We start from the raw sequence: 23,112 nt of genomic DNA, 5'->3' as shown, positions 1-23,112 counted from the left end.
CTGTCCCTACTCACACTCTGTAAAATACTATTAAATCAACATAAATTTATGAAGAACTATGAAAAATGGGAAACTATAAGTTGTTTCTTTAAATTGGAGCAAAGAGAACTACTTTAACTGGGAAAATAGTTAAAATCTGGCAAGTTTTATGATTTCATGTTCACCCCTGACAGCTTTTTTTCCTCCTTTCTCCTTCAATCTTTTTTGGGCCTTCTAAAGAATTAAATTAAAAAAAAGAAAAAAAAGAAAGAAAGAAAGAAAAAAAAAGAAAATTAAGAAACAGCTTTGCATCTAAAATAACCTCCTAACTGGAAAGATTGTATACTTTGTGAAAATTTTACAGCTGCCAACTTATGATCTATGTCTCTGTCCACACTGCGTTACTTGTTAGGAAGGGTCTTAAAAAAAAAAAAAAAAAGTAAAGAAAAATAGCAAATTATAATGGCTTTTACATTTTAAATTCTTTTCTATGTGTTTATAATCTGCTCTATCATGAGTTATTAAGATAAACATTATCAGCTATACTCTACTTTCCTATCATGCACATTGTGACTCTGAGAAGCACGCACGCTCTAACTTACCATCTGCAGGTGGTGTTCAGGTTAATGCAGTTCTTTTGACAATATATGGTTTGTAGTCTAGTTGTCTAACTACTACATAATGGAAAAGATGTAGAACTACTGGTACCACTGCCCTCGGTCTCTGTCATTTACCTTAAACATACCTGGAAAAGTAGATTCAAAAACTCATTGGCAAGAACATTTTTCACACTCCAGATCTGATATTCTTCTAGAGTTAAGATGGCCATTCTGAAAGAGAAACAATATTTAAGAACATCTTAAATCTTCATTTTCTTATATTATTTGAATAAAATCTGTTTTATTAAACTTGCAATGGTCATTTGCCTGAAAGAAAACTAATGATTTAATGTAGATGCTATGTGTTCATCTAAAAGTAGGCCAGCAAAAATAAGTTCAAAAGTAACCAAACTCTGAAGTAGTGAGTCATAACGTGGGCAATTTATCACCAAAAATCTTCCTCCAGTAAGACCTGGGAAATAACTCACAGTATCTTCTGGTTCAAGGTGAAGTTTACTAACAGAACCCACAAAAGGTTCTGGGTAGAGAAAAAGGATTATTTACTAACTTTGAAAGCATTTTTCCAAACTCTCTGGATTATGCCCTTTGACCCTAACAATTTTCTAAGATCTTCTTTAAAACATCTGGCATTATTAGACTTCTTAAGAGATTTAAAAGAACTAAATATATATAATAAATGAGTATCTATATTAACATTTCCTCAAAATAAAATTTAACATTACTTTCACAAGTTGAGTAAAGCAGTATTTTTTTTTTTTGGTGTCAAAGTGTACCAAAAATTACATTTATATACAGTAGACAATATTTCTTGGGAGGCAAAAATATAATCAAATGCCTCTTACTTCATTTTTTGAACAATCACCTTAACAATCCTAGATGAATAATAATGTTCTTAGCTTTTATTACTTAATTATATTTTTATTATTTAATGATTTATTATTTAATGATACTTAATATTATTTATTATTAATGATATTCATGTATTCATTCAATATATAATACCATTCATTATAAGAAAAGATTTTAAAGCACTGTGATGGTACTTACTGGCTTTCATGATGCAACTTCCATTAAAGTATATTAATACCAATGTAATGGTACAAAATAATGGGTAATATTGTCACAGTCTAGTCACCAGTGAATATGGGTAATAGGTTTGGTTGAAAGGTCCAAATTCTATTCTAAATTTTTACCATTTCATTATTATGGTTACACGGAGATGGAGCAGCTAAATGATCTTTTTTTTTAATGTTCAAAAGTACAGTCATAAGAAGAAACTCGGTCTTACACAAAAATAGACAGCAATGATAACCTCCATACTTATCAAACACCCAGAAAAAAGGCGATGGAAATTGTATCTCTACATAAGTTATTTCCTAAAAGAAACTTTCCTATGTTTCTGTTTTCATATATACCAAATAGAAATGGCTACCTTAGTTTTGGGCAGAAAAGTAAATGAAGATGGTTATCTGAATTGCCAAACAAAGATCAAGCCCTGAAAAATTCATTTCTATTATTTATTTCTATTGAGTGTCAGTTAATAAGACTATGATGATTTCTTCTGGATTTGTGATTAAAAAAATGTTACTTATTTTTCTAAGCCTGTATAAGACCACTATGGTCTACATCCTACCATCTGCTACTTGGTACATGTCAACATTTGAATAGAAAGGGTCAAATTAACTCATATGTGTCTCACATATATGGAATATCTTCAGTTTCACAGGGATACATAGACATTAAGGCAAACCTATTATAATATCTTTAATAAATGTTGTGAAACTAAAAAAATTCAAGGCTTTATTCTTTGTAAAGTACATGCTCGTTTCTGCTATTATACAATTATTCTGGCTGCTATTAAAGAACTTAGGACAGACCCTCACCAATATTATTGAAAAAAAAATTTTTTTAAACAATATACACCACCCAGATTGAGATAAAAAATAATTTCCATCATCCCAGATATCCTATGGTCCTTCCCAGTTAAATCACCCATCTCCAAAATCACTATTGTAACACTTATTAACATTAGTTCTGTCTCTGTTCTAGAACTTCATATAAATTGAATTGTACAATGTGTTCTTTTATTCTGTGGCTTCTTTTGCTCAATATAAGTTTTGTCTTACCATAATGTATTAAAATGGGAGAAGTAAAGATTATAAACTACAAATGGCAAGGGCTGTCTCTACTTAATTTTTATAAAATGCCTAGCTTATAAAATATAATGTTTTTATGTAAATAACACTTAATGGAGTTGTTTAAAGGTGGAATGGGCTTTCCTTAGGGACAACTTGGAGGTATTGTAACGACAGGTCCAAATAAGCATTTAGCAGGGATGATGTAGAAGAGATTCAAGTATGTATATATAAGGTATGTACACCAATTCAGAATATAATGTATTTTTAGAAAAGAATAAATTAGTCTCTGCTAGACTCACCTTTGTAGTATCATGCGCATTCTATGGGTCTTCTACAATGTTGGATACATCCACGTGTAATTCCTTTAAAACCAGAAACCCAAATCAGTAGTTAGGAAGGAGAAGGTATCATTTTTATTAGCCAGTAGCTGAAGTATAAAGTATTTTCGGTCAAGGTTTTTCTTTTTTTTTTTTTTTAATTACAGAAATAGATTGCTTGTTTACCTTAAAAATTTATGACAATTTTCCAGTGGTTTCATTTTTTTTTACATAATACATTCAGTTTATTAAATTTTCTAGGGCAAATTCTCTTCCCAATTTTGCATCTTTGGCTATGAATATTTTGAGTAGCATAATATAGAACCTAGAAGTAGTAAGAAATCTTTTTCTCAACCTCCTTTAAAAAATTCTTCACTCTATGTTCCTGTTGGAAGTTTACATGCAAGAAGATGTATGCAATCAGACTTTACCAGGATATCATCGGTGCAGTTGTCCTTCCAGACCTCTAAATGTGCAACCACGTGTCTCTCAGTTCAACCCTAGAAAGAACTCCGTCACCGTCAACATCAAATACCTTGAAGCAAACTAAAGAAAAGAAACTCTTATGGAGGGAAATTACTTTCATATTCTGAAGTATAATACATTTTATTACAAGCTGCCCTAGTAAAATTACTTAGTTCCTCAAACAACTACATTCTGGATTAAGTTTTTATTTGGAGGACACTGTGTCCTTAAAGTCCTTTGAACTTGTAGGAATTCCTGTAAACTTCACAAGTCTCTCTCCTTATATCATTAGCCAGCTTAGAGAACTCTATCCTTCACCTAAATCTAAAGTTAAATTTCTTGCAAACTGAAAAAGGGCCAAGTTACTATACAATCTCTCACAGATTTTGAGAAGGTAATTCAAGCTTTTAAATTAATTTCTAATATTTAAAACTGATCACTTCAGAGTTGATTCTTACAATGCTGAAAATATTCCATCTACATTAAGAATCAACAAAAAGCTGGTACAGTAAGCCCCCTGTATCCATTGGTTCTGCATTCACAGGTATAAACAATAGATCAAAAATATATATATATATATATAAAATATATATATATATAAATATATAAAATATATATATATATATAACTTTCCCAGAAAGTTCTCAAAAGCAAAACTTGAATTTGCTATGCACTGACAACTATTTACATATCATTTACATTGTATGTACAAATAATTACATTATATTAGGTATTACAAGTAACCTAGAGATGATTTAAAGTATACAGGATGATGTTCATAGGTTATATGCAAATACTATGCCATTTTACATAAGGACTTAAGCATCCATGGATTTGGTATCTGAGGGGGTCTCAGAACCAATCCTCAGCAGATAATGAGAGATGACTGTATAAAGATTTTGCCTCACCAATGTAATTAATGTGCACCCAATATTTTTGCCTAAGAACAATTTCAAATCTTCAATGAAGTTTATATACAACAAGCTAAAAATCCGAAATATCAGCACTTTGCTAATTAACATCAATATCAGCAAAATTGCTAGTTAGTCTAGTTGGTTAACTTCCACTAGTCCACTGGCAAAAAAATAAATTAAAAAAAATTTAAGACAATAATTAACCTCAATTGAGAAAAAAAGACTTCAGCCTCTTTAATACCAGAAATTTAATGTGAACAAATAATCTATCACAAAGCTAGGTTAGAGTAATGGTATACTATCAGGGAAGATAAAAGAAATCTAAAGTTTTAAGATTAAATAATTATCTACTTCACACACCCGTGTAACAATTATGCTATTAAATTGAGTGCATCACAGTACAACATTACTAAAGAATATTGAACTATTAAGTATCATACCCAAAATATGCAGTATTTGTGAAGCTGTATTTTACAAAGATGCAGAGATAATGACCCTAGTGAATATATAAGAATTAGGTTCCAATTAAATGTAAACTGCTGCATTTTCCTAACCAAATATGTTTAAGATTTATTAATGTAATATGCTTATAAATTATGCTATAATATTTTAGCTAGGTTTAAAAGATAAATTTAGTATTTAATAAAATTGTTTTATCATAAATTTAATTTTGCTAATAAAATATCAATATACACAGTGCTAGAAAATAAGTTGGAATTCAAGTTAAGCAAGACAAATTTTCTATATAGACTACCAGAAAATATTTTCTATATGCTTAACATTTTCAAACACATCATAAATGATGTAGTTCATTTATCATGAATTGTACATTCATCTGGAAATTCAACCATTATTAATAACAAAGATCTTAAATTACTCCACAGTAAAAAAGAACAGATGATTGAACTTTACACTGACCTCAGTAAAACCTCAGCAAGAGATTGCTATTTGCCAAAGGGATGAAAATTCAAGCTTTAATCAGATGATTTTTTACATGAATGGATGCTAATTTTTTTCTCTGTATAGCTTCCAAATTTTGTGATGTTTAACACACTTACATTTCTGTCTTTCAGCCAGAGGTCCTCTGCAACAAGCTGATAACCCACAGGATATCTCCTTAAAATCTATGTGGCTGTCATGATTTTCACCAAAAGCGTTAAATAAACCTGTAAAATAGGAACACAGAATAAATCACAGCCAACAAACTTCCTGTTAATAATGACATGCTTATGAAAGGAGGCATGAATCGCATAAACTGACTTAGTTTTTAAAAGTTATCAGTAGTTTCCACTGTCTTAGGAAGTTTTTTTTTCCCCCCTGGCATAATTATAACCAAAATTTAACTTCCTAGAAGAAAATACTATCATTTAGTGTTTGGTTTTGTCTGCCTACCTGTCTCTATCTTATATTAATTCCAAAAGTCTAAAGTGATTGTAGAATGTAAAAAATAAAAGTATATTTTAAAAATGTAACTGGAAAAAAGTCAGAGACCACAATTATCCTAATTTGGAAAGACTAAGAAGAAAAAGGAAAAAAGAAGAAGAAAAGTTGAACTCTATCAAAGATATACTGTGTTGTTATTAACAAGCTTCATACAGCTCCTTCATGAAGCAAAGAAAACTAACACACTATATTATAAGAGAAAGAAATTCTGTACTGCAGTCTTCATTGTACCACTTAATCTGTATACATAAATATATTAAATTTCAGAAATAAAGGGCAATTTATAATCTAATCCTGTGGATTTTAAACTTTTCATAAAAAATAAATGGAATCATTTTGTTTTCAAATGAAATGATTTCTCAATCTCTAATTCTAAAAAGGTAAAAACATAACTGCACTGCTGAAGTGGAAGCCCTGTCTGTTCTAGCTCCCCTAACAAATATTTCTAAAACACACTAGAAACCTGAAGAATACAGACTATTTCAAGAATCTCATTCTGTGCCCTCAAAGAGCAGAAAATTGAAGCTAAGAAGTAGTTAAATGACTTGCTAAAAGTAAGAAATTTTTTTTAAAAAGGTCTGAATCAGAAGCAGAACCCAAGCTTTCAGATTTCAAATACAGTTTTTGTGATTATCAGCCACAACTACTCCTTGTAAACATCATTTAATATATATATATACTATATATATATATATATATATATATATATATATATATATAGTAGTGAAAAGTTTAGAGCTAAGTGGGGACCTTAGAGATGGTCTAGTCCAGTGGTTTCTTAATTTTTTAAGGGTGGGAGAAGGATACAGCAGTGGAACCTTCTTCTATATAAAAGAAATACAATAGACACTACTCAGCTGAGGAAGAGGTGAGGTCACGTGTGGAAGCTAGAGCTTTGCCTATTCAGTGTCCACCACCCTGACCTTGCACCAGATGCTGAGGCACCGCACTGGAGCACAGTTTCATAATGATTGTCTTGGTCAAACTGATTTTATATATGAGAATATTCAGGTGCAGAAAGGTAAACCGACTTACACAAGGCTCCAAAGGTGGAACAAGGCTCACGTGTTTACCAAAGAACATTTGTAGAAAATAGAAGGATTCCCATCTTCACTCAGAGATGGACAAATTGGTGGTGAAGCCAATGGGCCAAATGTCTCTAAATCAAATCATCCAGTTCGGGATTGAGCCCTCAGCAACCAACAGCATTTCTCCAGATGAATGATGTCTGATTCCTCCACTGACAATCAAATCAAAAAAGATTATAAAATCTCACTCTTCTCTTCTGGACAATTAATTAGTTCATCCTGATAATGGAACTTCTAAAGATACATTTTAATTTCCCAGTTAAACTGTTAAAAAACTACCTAAAACAAAAACTCTGAAAGACAAATATATTGTATATAAAGTGGCATGAAAATTAAATTCAAATTAACATAAAAGAGGCTTTAAAATGGGAAAAAAACTTGCAATTTCCCATTAAGCAGGCTGTTTAATTCCAACATGTAAAATAATAAACTAAGATATTTATTTTTTGCTTCCCACACTTTTATCTGTATTCACTTTGGTGATATTAATCTCTATCTTGGATTTGAAAATTCTTGATCATAGTCTCTCCTGGCTACACAGGTAACACACTAATAGCAGAATCTCTGTTTGATTTATCCTGTCATTATGGTAACCACTTACACATTTAATACTTATTAAATAAATGTACAAAGGGGATAGACCTAAGCTTCTCCTTCTTGGTCCTAAAATTCTTACTACCCCTCCTATAAAGGCAGGAGCCTCCTCTGTAGGACAGAGTGTAAGTGTATCTCCTGAGAAGGATTCCTCAACAAGGGCTGTCTTTACAGCGTGCTTTTAGATAAGATGTTTTTATGGGACATTTCAATAAAAGGATCAAGGACCTAAGCTTCCCAGTATGGTGGGAGTTGTGATGGGCATGGGAGAATGCTCACTTGGGAGGATGAGATGTTAAAGACACTAACAGTGAAAAGGACAGGGCAAGATGAAGGGCGATTGGGAAACAGGACCACAGAGATGTGACATCTACTTCCCACTGTCATCTAAGTGATACCTACTTGAAAGAAATATTTTTACAGTTAAATTCTATAATGGGGGGTTATTTAAATGAAGCACACATATACTCAATGAGTAGATCACATAATTTTTAGAGATTCAGAGTGCATTAGCATTTTCAGAGTACTTTTTACATCAATAACTAGTATTTATAAATTCCTGTGTGCTAAATAATTATGTGGAATTATTTCCATTTTGCTTTTAGACTTACTACAGCTTAACCTATTCAATGCACTGATACAGAGTAATTTTTCTAATGAATAAAAATGATAATATACAACCTTGTTAAAGATTCTTTAATTTCTCCATCACCAGATTTATGAACACTTAGGCCTATGTGTCAGGCCCCATTTCTTGCCAGCTTTTTCACCAACACCTTACATTTAGGTTATATTGCATTACCCAGAGGTCGGGAAATGTTCTTTCACACATCCATGTCTTTATTAGGTCCTGTGTCCTCTGAGGAGAAACCTTCTCCCCACTTTCACATCCTTCCATTTTACAGCCTAACCACTAATCCTTCTGTAAACACCTTCTAATGCTTTCCAACCTCACCAGCTACCCCAGGGTTTTAAATTCTCTCCTCCACAACTGTCCTCCACTGTATATAGTATCCAATATTCAAGTGAAGTATGAGTCCTCATTTACAGGTCTGTGGCCTCTCTAGATTATAAAGTATTTGGATTCAGAAACCTTGTGCTTTTATCACTGTAGCTGCTAGAATTCATTTCATAGGACCTGATACATAGTAACCACACAATAAATATTTGCTGAATGAATGAATGAATGAATGAATGAATGAATAGCCAAGGCAATCTTCACAGCCAAGGCTTCCCCATCCCAGCTCAGTATTCTTTCTGTTATATCAAAGAGACTCTGCCCCATGAAACAATAGACCCTGCACATTTTAACAAATGTATACAATTATTAGGAACTATTATTAGAACAGAGACTAGCACTACTGTTCTCATAGTTATGTCACATAAGTAGTGTATTAAAGCTCATTCTGATTTGTTATTTATACAAATCAGCTATGTCTGTCACCAGTTTAAATATTAGTAATTTAGAAAACAAAAGTTATTGATTTATCCACTCATCAAAAAACATTATGACAGATCTACTTACATACCTCTTTTGTCAGTTTATATACCAACTGGAAAAGAAGGGGTATACAGTCAACTCTGAGAGTATAATTGCCTGCAAAATAAATAAGAGAGTATTTTAATACCTCCAAATGGACTTCAAACCTGTATTTAATTCTAAATTTATTTTCTAATTATAAACAATATATAACAGATTTCAAATTGAAAGCATCATTCCTGGAGAATTAAAAATAGGGTGGACCCTACAGATTATCATATTCAGTGAAGTATGTCAGACAGAGAAAGGCAAATATCAAATTATATCACTTATATGTGGAATGTAAACAAACAAAAAAATGATACAAATGAACTTATTTACAAACCAGAAATACATTCACGACATAGAAAAGAAACTATGGTTACCCAAGGGGAAAGGAGGAAGGGAAGAGAGATGTTAGGAGTTCAGGACTAACAGATATACACTATTATATTTGAAACAGATAAACAACAAGGACCTACTGTATAGCACAGGGAATTATATTCAGTATCTTATAATAACCTATAATGGAAAAGAATCTAAAAACAATGTATATGTATATGTATATGTATATGTATATGTATATGTATATGTATATGTATATGTATATAACAGTGTAACTTCACTGTACACCTGAAACTAATATTACAAATCAAATGTACTTCAGTAAAAACAAATAAATAAAATTTTAGAATAGATAGGTAGGTAGATAAATAGACAGACAGACAGTCTGGCTAAAACTAAAACACAAGGTGGAAATAACTCTTCAGGAGCCAGAGAGGCTGCAGCACACACTCAGGATAGGAGACTGCAGAGGCAGACTCTGCTGCTAAGGCCGCAGCTCCTGCAGTAACAGTAAGGGCCATTGCTCATTATGGCAGCAGTACCTAGGGGTCTTTGGCAAAGGAAGTGGTAAGGCCATAATGTTCACGTTTTTATTCAATCATTCAATTCAATATCAAGACGTTAGACTAGAGCGTGTCAGTAACTAACATGTGTCCTGTGACACTTACCTAGAAATAACCATAACACGATGAAAGCCTACAGATGCACATGCCACATGTCAGGGTCAAAAGGAAGTCTGTAGTGGGTGCTTATTTCAGAGTTGTTCCAATACATACAGGAACTATTTCTGTATGAAATACTTTAGCCCAACTTTTAAAAATAGCTCCACAGGAAGAATGTCAAAAGTACTAAAGTTTTAAGTAGTAATCCAAGATAGGCCAATGGTAAATATACTAAAGAAATTAGGATCAATAGCTTAGTTATGAATCATATTGATTCATTTGAATCATAATAATGTTCTCTCTGGTAAAATGGAGAAATGGAGGTATTATTGAGGCATCTCATAGAAAGAGGATAATCCTAGTTTATGAGTTGGAGTTGACAGACTTAAATACTGGTATACTATTTAATGACAATCTGAAATAAAATTTACCTTCTGTGTATGAGTCTGCATTGATATATGCAACCTCTCTCTCCTGGAGTGTTTTCACATTCTCCTGTAGTTGAAGCAAAGCAGTCACTTAACTCACGGCATTTACAATTGTGGAAATACAAGCAAAACAAATTAATTCAGTAAAAGAGTGGTTTGCAGATACCATTATAAATCAAATGCCTATGCCTTTGACCATAATTTTAAGAAAATGCTATTAACTGCTTGATAATATTAATGCAATTAAAACAAGAAAGAAAAATATTAGTGATGCTGTAGCCACTTTTCATAGCAACAGCACGGAGACCCAGAGGAAAGCTGCCCCTGATCCCCTGCACCATAATATGAAGGGGGAAGGCTCAGAGATGCTCAGCCTCACCCTGGATCTACTGGAAGAGAACTGCTCAAAGTAAGGCCTGGAAATCTGTACTTTTAAAAGGTGTCCCTGGCAATCCTTACAGACATTAAAGTATGAGATCCCTTGACGTTGGGGATCCAAGTAACTTTACCATATTAAAAGTGAGGAAGTTGGAAATTTGATTTATCAAGAATTTTCTGAAAGAGAAGATATTGATGAAAAAGAAAAAAGAAAGGAGGGGAGGATAGAGAAAAAACTAGAGGGAGAGAAGAGTGGCTATTAGGACAAAGACAAGACATTTCTCTCTCACACATACATGCACACACGCACACACATTCTAGAAAAATACAGCAGAAGAAGACTAATGCCATCACACACATGGGAATATGCAGAGAGAACTCTTTTCTTCTCTCTGTTTCTCTCTCTCTCTCTCTCTAGCTTGCTACCTTATAAGAGCAGTTACAGTAAAAACATTTAAAGCTGTGAGTGGTCATCCCACAAATGAGAATTCTCACCTCTGCACTTGGCCACACGGGATAGATGACAGCTGATTCTGCTGCAGAGTTTCCATTATGACAGAGCTACAGTAGAAATAAAAAAGATTCCTTAAATATATGTAAAGGTAAATGTGCTGCTGAATATGATCAAGAATCTAGTAGAAAATGGGAAACAATATTCAAATTGTCTTTTAACTCACATGAATTTAAATTAACGTAAGGCATATTATCTTGTATCTTGGATTTATTTTATCTGTATTCTAAGCTGCTTAAATTATAAAAAGACACATGTATTTCTATATACATGTATTCACAAGAAATTACATATTTCTAAAAGTAAATGACCTTAATGAATAAGATCTGATTCATGTAAATAAGTGTATTATGAAATGCATGTTCATAACACCAACATAATAATAAGACTTTGCAATATACATGGAATCAAATGTGATACAAGTAACTGTGATTTTATTCCCATACTTATTTGATTCATATTATTATTTTAAAGTATGCAGAAATGAGTCAGAAAGAAAGCATTTTAAAAACCAGACACAATGATAAGAAAGATATGACATTCTTCAAATCAATTCTATAAAATTTGGACTCATAAATGATGAACAAAACAGAGGATAGTCACAGGAAAGTGCTTTTTGGTGCACCTGCCTTTAAAAAAAACACACAAGCCTACCATGAACATGTAAGAACTTAGAGTTACCGGACAGAGAGCTTAAGGGAAGAAGATGAAAGAAGGGGGCCTATGAAAGACACTTTAAAATAAAGCATTAAGAGCCAGTGACAAATGAAAATTAATCATAATTGAATTAAAAATAAATCCTTGAAATTTTAGAGTAATTCAATTTACAAAATCATTGTATTATACTTCCCAATCAGGCACTTTTATAAATGGTAAAATATACCTATGGTTACAATTTAGTACTGAATCCATAAAGGAGAGACTATAATCAGAGTATAGTCATCTTAAAAGAGCATGTTGTTTTCCTAGATAGAAGAAATCCAAGGAAACTGTAAAAACTTGAAAATTAATGCCAAGGATCTATATCAGATTTTCAATAAGCTAATTCACTTGTCAGAAGCAGCTTCCTAGGTTTGACTATTTTCTGAGCTTACAGATTTTACTTACTTATCACAAAACAAATACAAATAGAAACTAAAATATTTTAAAAATAATGAAAAACTTGGTTTGTACTTAGTAATTAAGAGGTTGTTCTATTTTACCAAACTGATGTAAAAGCAAAAGCAAACTCTATTTCTTAAATTTTCTTGAGTATTTATCCAAATTAAAACAATATCAGGTAATGGAACACATCTGTGATTACCCTGAGATACATGTTGACCAAGAAGATACGTTTTCTGTCTTAGTTACCTCAGCCCATTTGTGGAACCCAGAAGTCCAATTTTTTCTGCATCCCAGCTGGCAAAAATGGTAGTTCTTCTCGTTCTCCAGCCTGTAATCATTGTTAACATACATGGTTAGGTACATCTGCCTAAAAACAAAGGAAAATTCACTCAAGTCACTTTCTGTCATCACTTGCCAAGGAAACATTATTTACCTCTACTAATCAGTTTTCCAAAATTCTGGACAACTTCTTATAAATCAGCAGTTCCACTGGTTAGGTCAGTACCTCCAAATACCCAGAAGTCCTGATGATCTCCCAGAATAACACACCTGTTTGGAAAGGAAGGCATTCAAAAGAATGACAACTTAGAATGTATTATAAAGAGCAGTAATTCATGTTTTTAAATTAAACTTCCTCCTGCTTGAGTTTCCTCCATAGAAAACCATCAAGGTAGTGTCTCCTTTTAGAATTTACCTTTTTTCCCCACATTTAATTATATCACATCAACCAGGAAAAAAATATTAAGAGTTGATTAAAATTTATCTTCTCTTACTCCTGTAATCTTTGTAAAAACAAAATGTTTTAAGACATTTTAAAAAATCCACCAACTCACCAAGTTTCACAGATCCTCAGGTAGTTCTGATTACATCGTAAATGCTTGTGATTTTCTTGATGTTATGAACATGCATTTTAACCTTCCTAGAATTTCACAAAGGGAACAAATTACTTCACATAGAGCATTATGTCTAACAGGTTCCTTCCAATGTTTTATTCTAAGTCTCAGAAGTACAAAAAACTGTTTAATAGGATGATAAATTCCCATATGCCCACCATCTAAATTCAATCGTTAATACTGTTGAACTATTTGCAAGCGAGTTGCGCAAATCATGACAGTTCTCTCCTATGTGTTTAAGAATGCACCTTACGGTGAGATTAAAAAAAAAAAATCAGTATTTTATATTTTTCCTCCCTCATAACTCTATTGTTGGTATTTATTTAAACTTCAAAATCATTATTCAACGTGAAAAAGAATCTTGTTCTTAGCAATTTAAAAAAAAAAAAATTGTGTATTTGTCCATTTAGAGCTCAAATCAATTAAAGGATATAAGCCCCAGGTGCTTTTTTTGATATTTTGACCAGGGAAAATTTGTTTCTGACTTTTCTCTTAAACTGTTACTGAAGCTACATACTGTTTTCCTTGTGTCTGTATGTGTCTGTTTATAAATCACATTTTTCATTGTGTACCTCTAGAGGGTATTAATACATGAGATAATAAAGTCTATGTTAAAGGAACTCAGTTCTAATTGAGTTAAATAAACACTTTTTAAAAAATTCTTATAAAATAAAACTGAACTTCTAATATCTTAAGAGTTTTGAAATTTTAAAACAAGCTTCTTACAGAACTTATAAAATACTTGCAGAATCCAAATTCACATTGCTAAGGCAAATCATTAACCAACAAGGCTCATTTAACCATTTTAGTTTAATAAAAACAGCTATCTCCTCTCTGATTCATCAGTGTGAAGTTTCCCTTTCCCTCTACATTTCAAGCCAGTCAAACTAAAGTTCTGATCATGCCATGCTGTTCCCCAACCCTGCACAAGCTGTCCTCTGCAGCTGGCGTTTACTGCCTGTCTTGATTCTGTGGAAATCTTAGTTTGTGTAAAATTAAGCTCAATGAGCACACGGTCCGTGGTCATGCCTCCTTAACACCAGTGCTGTCCGGGGTTAGTAACAGTAACGACTATGCTGGTAAGCGCACGGGGCCATGTAGCAGTTAAGCGTTCACCACTGTGACCATCTAACCCACCCCCACAGAAGTGACCAGTGAACTTCGCTCCTTCCCCTCTTCTCTCCTACTCCTTCCCTTAAGTTAACCTAGGGTTTTGCATGCATAGCATTTTGACAGTTATCTGAAACACTGTTTTAAACCCTCAGTTGAAAAGGGAAGACAAAATGTTACACCTGGCCCGGAGAAGGAGAGGGGTGGGGAGTGGCCCAGAGGAAGCCGAACGGGACGCGCGGCCTCGGATCACAACACAGCCCCGTTCCTTCCCGAGTTTCGCAGCCGGGTAAGCAGAGGCCTGGGGCCCGGACCGCCTCGGGGCCTTCGGGGGAGGCCGAGGGAGGGACGGATACCCGCGCAGGGCTGGGGAGGGACCCGCAGGGACTCACCGTCTGTGCAGCGGCTCCTGACCCACGGTGGACGGGCGGCGGCGGCAGTTGAGGCTGCGGTGCCGGCTGAGGGGGCTGAGGCGGCGGCGGCTGCGGTGCCGGCAGAGGCGACGGCGGCTGCGGTGGTTGAGGCTGCGGTGCCGGCTGAGGCGGCGGCGGCGGCGGCTGCGGTGCTGGCTGAGGGGGCTGAAGCGGCGGCGGTACCGGCTGAGGGGGCTGAAGCGGCGGCGGCTGCGGTGCCGGCTGAGGCGACGGCGGCTGCGTTGCTGGCTGAGGCGGCGGCGGCGGCGGCGGCGGCGGCTGCGGTGCTGGCTGAGGGGGCTGAGGCGGCGGCGGCGGCGGCGGCGGTTGAGGCTGCGGTGCCGGCTGAGGCGGCGGCGGCTGCGGTGCCAGCTGAGGGGGCTGAAGCGGCGGCGGCTGCGGTGCCGGCTGAGGCGACGGCGGCTGCGGTGCCGGCTGAGGGGGCTGAGGCGGCGGCGGCGGCGGTAACGGCTGAGGGGGCTGAGGCGGCGGCGGCGGCGGTACCGGCTGAGGGGTCTGAGGCGGCGGCGGTACAGGCTGAGGGGGCTGAAGCGGCGGCGGCGGCGGTGCCGGCTGAGGCGACGGCGGCTGCGGTGCTGGCTGACGGGGCTGAGGCGGCGGCGGTACCGGCTGAGGGGGCTGAGGCGGCGGCGGTACCGGGTGAGGCGGCGGCGGCTGCGGTGCCGGCTGAGGGGGCTGAGGCGGCGGCCGCTGGAAGGACTTGAGGGACTCGAAGGCCTTCGCCAGCTTTTCCAGGGTCGCCATGGCGGCCTCCCGCCCCGCGGGGACAGCCCACGGAGTCGCCAGGACGACTGGCGGCTCCGGTCAGCAGCGGTGGCAGTTAACGGGGCTCGAGGCCGCCAGCAGGTGCGGACCCCAAGCGCGCGGCCATCTTGGAGCCGTCCCGACAGCCCCCGCGGCCCTGCGTCCTGCCACGCTCCGCCGGTGGGGCGGGGCCGGGCCGCGGGATTGACAGCCGGAGGCAGCGGCCTCCGCCAATGGCTGCCGCGCCCGCCCCTTGGGCCCAAAGAGCCGCCACGGCTGCTGGAGTCACTTCTTCCCGGCGAGGGTCGAGGGGTACTGCAGGGAGATCGGGAGGGCGGTTCTGGGGCCGGGTTGCGTGGCACGGCGAGGAGGGTGGGGAGGGCGGGGTGACTTGTGATTGAGGGTCTCTCTCGGCGAGGGGCGTCCCCGGACGACGCCTAGCGGGTGGCGGGGAGGCGGGGCAGTGGGCTGGGAGCCCGAGACCCCCGCAGGGCGCTAGCCCACCCCGCGGCGCGGGCGGAGGGCCGGCTCGCCGGACAGCCTGCTGTAATATGCTGACTGTTATATATTTGGCCTTACCCTTGTTAGTTGCCTCAAATCACTCCTTGTTCACCTTCATGATCATTACCATAGATATATGTCTTACAATCCTCGTACTTACTATGTTCCCTCATGCTACAGGGCCATACACATGCTATTCTCACTCTCAGAAATAATCTTTTACACATCAATGCCCTACTCCCCTCAAGAGATTTGCCTATCTAATTCCAATCACTCTCAGTGCTCAGCTAATTTGTGAATTCATAAAGCCCATTACATTAACATAATTTCTTAACACCATGTCATTCTCCTTTATCACATTATTAAAGTATGCTTTATAATAACATAAAAACTCTTCCATGCATGAAGGTAGATATTAAACAATTAAGTTCACAGTATAAAGTTGTAAGTACATATACTGTATATTATGAAAAATGTTAAGGAATAACATACTATCGTTAAATTCATTCACAATTTTTCATAGAAATATGGAAATATTTATTCCAAGTTGGATCATCACTATATGTGTGTGTGTATATATGTATATATTTTTCATCCTTCATTCACATTGTAAGTTCTGATAAAATATTGCCAACAATTAACTTTTATACCCCAAATTACCAATAAAGGAATAGGAAAGAAGGGAGAAAAGAAGAAAGGAAAGAAGGAAATTGAGGGGATTTAGAACTCTTGAGATTGAGACATATTAGATAAAGACTCAGATCTGTACATTTATGTATGATAATTATTTTCCTAAAATTATATAAAAACATAAAGAAAAGAGAAAGCTAAATATAAAATTATTTACAACCCAAATTTGAGGTTAATTTATATCTTCAATTGATATGCATTTTTTAAATTTAATATTACACTGTTCCATTGCTATAATATAATCAAATTCATAAACAGAAAACTATATATGATATATACATCCTCTCACCATTGATAAAATCTCTGAAAGCATTTTTGAAGTAGAATACTTTATATTTAAAGTTTTTATCATTAGAGAGGCTTTGAATATTTTAACACTATTAGATTTAATTTGCTTCATCGTATTATTTTTTCCATTACATGAGAAATAATATCTTATATGGTTTTGATTCATTCTTTAAGTAATTTGTTAATATTGTGTAATAAGTGAATTCATGGAATTAAGGAAAGAATTTATTTTAGGGCCTGACATGTAACAGTTTGACTACAAATCCTTCCTTCCTTCCTTCCCTCCTTTTTCTCTTTCACTCCCTCTCATCTTCCCCTCTCCCTCTCTTCCCTACTTTCTTCTTATTCCTTCCTGATTTTAATAATCAGATTTACTAGCTAGCAGGACCATTTTACTACCTCTGTAGATCTAGTCTTCCACAATTATAGCCATCTTATTCTACATTATATTAGTGTGATAAGCACACATATAGATTACTTTTATCAAATATGTAACTTATAGTTTTGATTTTAAGTTAATTAGCTATTTAATTCAGATTGTCCATCATTTCTTAGAAGTCATGGAGTATTCTTTCCAACACTTAAATAAGATATGTAACCAATGGAATTTTTTCAACAGAATAGTGAAACTGAATTTTAGCAGTGACATGCAATAGTTTTGTGGATATTTATTGATAGAATTTTGTAAGATCTCTTCTGTAATGTATACAGTATGTACATTTTTTGCACCTGTCAAAGAACTCCAGGCTTTGAAAAGAGAGGTTCTAATGGATCATGTGTTAAACTGCATTGGTTGATTGATCCTTATAAAAGCATGTTTAGTCATTGCTGTTTTTGGTAGTGGTTTTACCAAAAAAAAACTGACAAATTTAATTGTGATAGTTAACAAATAATTCATAGATTATGTGTTATCACATAAAATAGAATGAATAATTGAATGCAAAAAATTCAACATGACTACTTCTACTCTATTGAAGTGTTCATATTGACAACTACCGTCTCCTTACACAATAGTTGCATTTAGTTAAATGTCTTGAAAAACATAATTTAGAAAACTCAAGGTCCTCGGGTGCCAGAACCTTTAATGTGCAATTCATTTTCACAATTTATGATTCTAAGAGAGTTGCTCCAAGTCAAGAAGAGGGAATCTGTTAACCAAAATTGGCAGAGAGGTACAGAGACGATTGCTTCCAGGTAGTTTTCTTTTTTCAAAGACACACAGGCATTGTGTGAACAAGACACTTCTGTTGTTTTTGTTTTTGAGTTAAGATTTTATTGCTGAATTCTGATCAAAATAATTTATACATTTTAAATTTGCACTGAATGAAGGGAAAATCTGCACAAGATGGATCAGTTAGATTGAACTTTGTATTCTCTTTTGACAAGTGTGTGTCCCTATAGTTTTGCATATAGATCAAAAACAATACTTCAAGGCATTCTCACCAACAGCAAGCAGATCTCCAATTTAGAGTGTCTTGTCTTACTTTTAATTTGCATTTAGAGTGTACCTTATTCTAGTTGGGAAGTTGTAGTCTCACTTCTGTAAGTGGAATAGTGAAGCTGTTTATATGTGAACTTGTTACATGTTGGTAATATTGTGTCTGTTGGGGGCTGGGAAATAAGTAAGCTTAATAAATTGATTCAATTTTGAGTGTGTTTGAATTTAATGAAACTTAAATTGTACTGATTGATTCTCAACACTTTAATTACAGGTTAATTTCAGATCACTGAATTGTTTTATTTACATCAGGGCATCACAGATAGGATAGAATGATATGTTGTAATATTTTGGATACAGTTATTTTGGTTTTCACACTAATTAAAAGTTTTACCTCCATCTCCACCAAGGACAAAGGGACAAGAATACAGTTGTTTAGAAAATGATACATTTGTAGGCCATCTGCTCTTTGCATAGAACTGCATGAGCATTTGCTTATAAAAAGGAATTACGCTCCTCTTTTTAGTGTGCAGATTAAAGACAAGCCAGGAGAGAAAATATTAATGCAGACAATGAGAGGGCAAAAGCACTATGTTTTGTTAATTACTACAGGAATGTAAAATGCAGGTGGAAAGGTACATCAGTGAAGGTTAACCTAAATCTTGAATTGTGAAACAAGCTATAACCGTGTAATTAAGCTGAACTATTTACAATTGTTCAAATGCTTTGAATTTTTTAATCTCAAATCCTTTGCTCAGAATGTTCTTCCCTGTGTCCTATTAGCTTGTTATTTATTTTGAAGATTTTTCAGAATTGCTCCATATTATCCTTCTGTAACTCCTCTGAACTACCCTCAGTAGAATTAAATGTTTCCTCCATTGTGCTCCATCAGTAGCTAGTACATACCTTTATCATATAACTATTCAGATACTTGTATATCTCTTCAGCTTGACCTTAATCCCCTAGAAGTCAAAGCTTTGTTCTATTTTTTCTGTATCTCCATTTCCTAGTGCATGCTCCCAGATTTTATTCCTCTACTCAAACCTTACTATTGAATCTATACTGGAAGTATCTTCTCTAGACACTCTTTGGGGAACCTGTTTTTATGACTTATAATTGCAGCCCAAGATATCTCTCATTATACCTCTAACTTCAATCTGATCACCTCCTCTGAAGTTTGACCTATACTCAGCTTTCCACCTGACATCTCTGCTTTAGTGCCAGAAAGGGTGTCTCTAACACATTTTGCAAACTCATCTCACTCCTTCCATAAACTATGTCCCCTATTTTGCTGCTTAAGCTCAGATTTTAGGGGCCATCCTTGATACTTCTGTATTCCTTAGTCCTCACATACAAAAAATCACCAATTCCTGATAATTATATTTCCAAAAAACACCTTCTTGATCTTCAGCATCAGGGCCACCACCCAGCATCTTCTAATATCTTTCTCTCCTTTTATTCACTGAATTTCAGTTGCACTGGACTCTGGTGTACTGAAGACTGTGACTTTTACCCATCTCAGTACTTAAATGTGATGATATTCTATCAGAAAAACATGAATTTGAATTCTTGGGCATGGCTATTTCCTTCTCTTCACTCAGCTCTCAGGTTGATTTACTTCTTTAAGGACAATATTGGGCTGCATATTCTATACAAGAATCTGCTACCCAGATTGTTTTCTTACAAAGCACTTGTCTCTTTCTTAGTACTTAAAATGTCATTATTTTGTATTCATGTCTGCCTTTATTATATAATATTCATTTCCCCATTCTAATTTAAAAACCACGAAGATAGTAATCATCTCACCATTATGTACCAAACATGTAGAACAAAGCCAAGCACATAAGAACAGCATAAATATTTGTTAAAAAGATGAATGCATAGATTGAGAAAGAATCAAGAGAAACACCATAATCAGAAGGATAGAGGATGCTATAATGCAAGTTTCATGGAGGCAGGCATATTTTGTTTTAATCATTATATCCCTTTGTCTAAGGACATTCTGATGTGTTATATGTATTCAATATTTGTTGAATAAATGTAAGAATTTAGAAAGCAATGCTTAAAGCAGTTTTGAAGGACAACATCAATGTCAGGATATAGATTCAAGAAAAATAAAATTAAATCCTTCCACATGCATGACACACTTCAGTTTTTACAAAATTTCTGCTAACTATATTCACTGCCTTATCAATCAGTAAATAAAAGGGGTAAGAGCAGTTTTTTGGATCACTGTATAAGATAATGTAATCAAGGTAATGAAGAAGCAGAAATAACTTAAAATCAAGGAACACTGTAATAAACTGACTAATTATCAAAATGACTTTCATGGAGAAGAAAAAATAACAAAAAGCACTCATTATAAATTTTGATCTGTAAGTAACAAAGGGAAAAACAAGAATTTCAAAAAAAATTAAGTATACATTTAATGGTATAAAACTTCTATAAAAATTGGTTTTCTGTCACTTTATACAATAGTTATCCAACTGCAAAACTGTACAATAACAGCTTTCACATTTATTTCTTCTAAAGTCAATGCGTTAGGATAATTTCTCCTATCCCATTTCTGTTTCTTTTCACTCTCTCCAGGAGACAATGGAAAAGAGTTCTAAATAACTACAGCATTTGGCCAGTTCACAATGGAGGGGAAAATGAATGGCGTAGGGAGCTAAAAATCATCTATAGTTTGAGTGTTAACTTTCAGATGATAAACAACCCTCAATCTATTTTAGATTCTATTTTAGAAAGAATGAGAGGAGTAAATATGATATAACTAAATATCCATCCAAATAAATTTCAGAAATACACATAAATTTTTAAAAAACTTAACATAAAAGCATAATTTAAATTACAACTTAAACAAGGCTTAAATTTAATCCTAATTAAGCTACACATATCTTTGTATAATGTTCAGTGTGAGGATCTCATTAAATAAGTGTTTTCTTCTAAGTCTTCTCAAAAAGCAAGGGCATTATATTGTTTTTCATATGCTTAATGATATCTGTTTTGTAGTGTACTCTGATAGACACTAAAAAAGTTCCTTTTATGGGCCCCAAGATCCCTGACATCACAAGGAAATGATTCATTTACAACTTCGGTAACAGATGAGTTTTTAAAGCAGTGATTTGGGACTATTGTTAATAACAAGGTACATGAAAGCTTCTTTATAAAACTAAAATTGTATAATAAGTGAGGGTTTATTATATTAAATGGTAAATGTATTATGTAAATTGTTTCATGGAATCCCACACTGGGGACCTGGGCCTATTGTTTCCCTTTGAATAACAGATTCTTCCCTAAATCATTTGAAATCTGTTCCCTGTAAATTTTAAATAGGATAACATTATTTCGTTATAATAGAGTAGTTTAAATTTAAGCACAACCATTCTGTTTCAATTATAGAAGTGTCATTGGGATTTAATTACACAATTTGAAAGACTGAGAGCAAAAACTACCTGTGTGCTCCTGATCTGGGAAGGAAGGCCTATCTCCTCCAGACCAGGGTTTCTGGACTTTGGCATTATTGCCATTTTGGGCGGAATTGTGCTTGTGTGTGTGTCTGTGGTAGGGGGGAGTGAGGAGGGATGCTGACTTGTACATTTTATGACATTTAGCAGCATCTTAGACGAGATCGCAATAGCATTGCACTCCTAGTATGACAATCAAAAATCTTTGCAGATCTTACCAAATGTCCCAGGGATGAATTACTCCAGGTGGAGACCTACTGCTTAAAAAAATAAATAAATAAATAAAAAACTCTGAGCAACCCACCTGGCCACTTAAAAGCATAATCCTTCAGCCTCTCTTCCTTGGATACCTGGTGGAATCAGTGCTGCAGCTGTCAGCCATTCCCTACGAAAATCACTGCCTTTGTCTGAAGTAGTAAAGCTGAGATACTGCACTCAAGAACTCACTACCAAGCAGTGAGCAATCTCCTCTCTACAAACATCATGGACTCAAGTCAGGAGCCCTTTATCCTTTACCCTCTTCCTCCACCCTCTAAGGTAGATGGAGGTAGTAACCAGATGTGCTTTATTCAATCTATGGTTTCTGCTAATAGCCACATTAGAGAAATGAAGCTGCTCTTGTTGTTTCAAAAACTGACCCCATGCATGGAGGGCAAAGAGAGCCTGAAGAAAGAGGCAAACCACTCCAGACTGGTAGGTGGCAGGTTTAATAAGCATGGGAAGTTACATATGAGGTTTGTCTTGGGTGGCTGTGGGACAAATAGACTTCTGAACCTGCCCACCAGAATCTTAAAAGTTTATTTGCAGGCCTTTACTGGATTCAGTCACATGTACTTTCCAGATGGTCTGCATCATACATTGCTCTCTCAAGGCTGTGTCCTTGAAAACAGCTCCAGCTGTGGGAAAGGTGGTCAGAAGTTACATGGCAAGGGCAGGGGAGGGATTGAGGAGCCTCAGATTGGTGGGTCCAGCTCATGAGTCAGCTGAAGTCACATCCTCTCATTGATGACCTCCAATAGCTTTGTTTCATTTTTGAAGCTCA

The 23,112-nt window shown here is 35.8% G+C and overlaps 1 protein-coding gene across 1 annotated transcript; it reads right to left on the bottom strand.

Moving 5' to 3' along the window:
- Positions 1-219: 219 nt before the first annotated feature.
- LOC141577257 (uncharacterized) lies at positions 220-22,452 on the bottom strand. Its single transcript, XM_074361415.1, has 11 exons — positions 22,421-22,452; positions 14,901-16,076; positions 12,939-13,424; positions 12,752-12,833; positions 11,386-11,451; positions 10,516-10,579; positions 9,088-9,155; positions 6,912-7,116; positions 5,492-5,599; positions 3,486-3,600; positions 220-809 (listed from the first exon to the last, which is right to left on the bottom strand). The coding sequence occupies exons 1-3, from the start codon at positions 22,450-22,452 to the stop codon at positions 13,355-13,357; spliced, it is 1,278 nt and encodes a 425-aa protein (XP_074217516.1). The 3' UTR covers positions 220-809; positions 3,486-3,600; positions 5,492-5,599; positions 6,912-7,116; positions 9,088-9,155; positions 10,516-10,579; positions 11,386-11,451; positions 12,752-12,833; positions 12,939-13,354.
- Between the last annotated feature and the right edge of the window lie 660 nt (positions 22,453-23,112).

Source organism: Camelus bactrianus, chromosome 3 (assembly GCF_048773025.1).
Source record: "Camelus bactrianus isolate YW-2024 breed Bactrian camel chromosome 3, ASM4877302v1, whole genome shotgun sequence".
Lineage (NCBI taxonomy): Eukaryota > Metazoa > Chordata > Mammalia > Artiodactyla > Camelidae > Camelus > Camelus bactrianus.
This window is presented reverse-complemented; position numbering and strand designations above follow the sequence as displayed.

Bases quoted from the DNA above. Each gene is read 5' to 3' on its own strand.
- LOC141577257 (XM_074361415.1), bottom strand. From the start codon at position 22,452: ATGGCTGACAGCTGCAGCACTGATTCCACCAG. The intron at 16,077-22,420 runs GTATCCAAGGAA...CTCAATCACAAG, and splicing joins TGCAGCACTGATTCCACCAG to TCACCCCGCCCTCCCCACCC. The intron at 13,425-14,900 runs GTGAGTCCCTGC...GTGAAATTCTAG, and splicing joins CAGGAGCCGCTGCACAGACG to GAAGGTTAAAATGCATGTTC.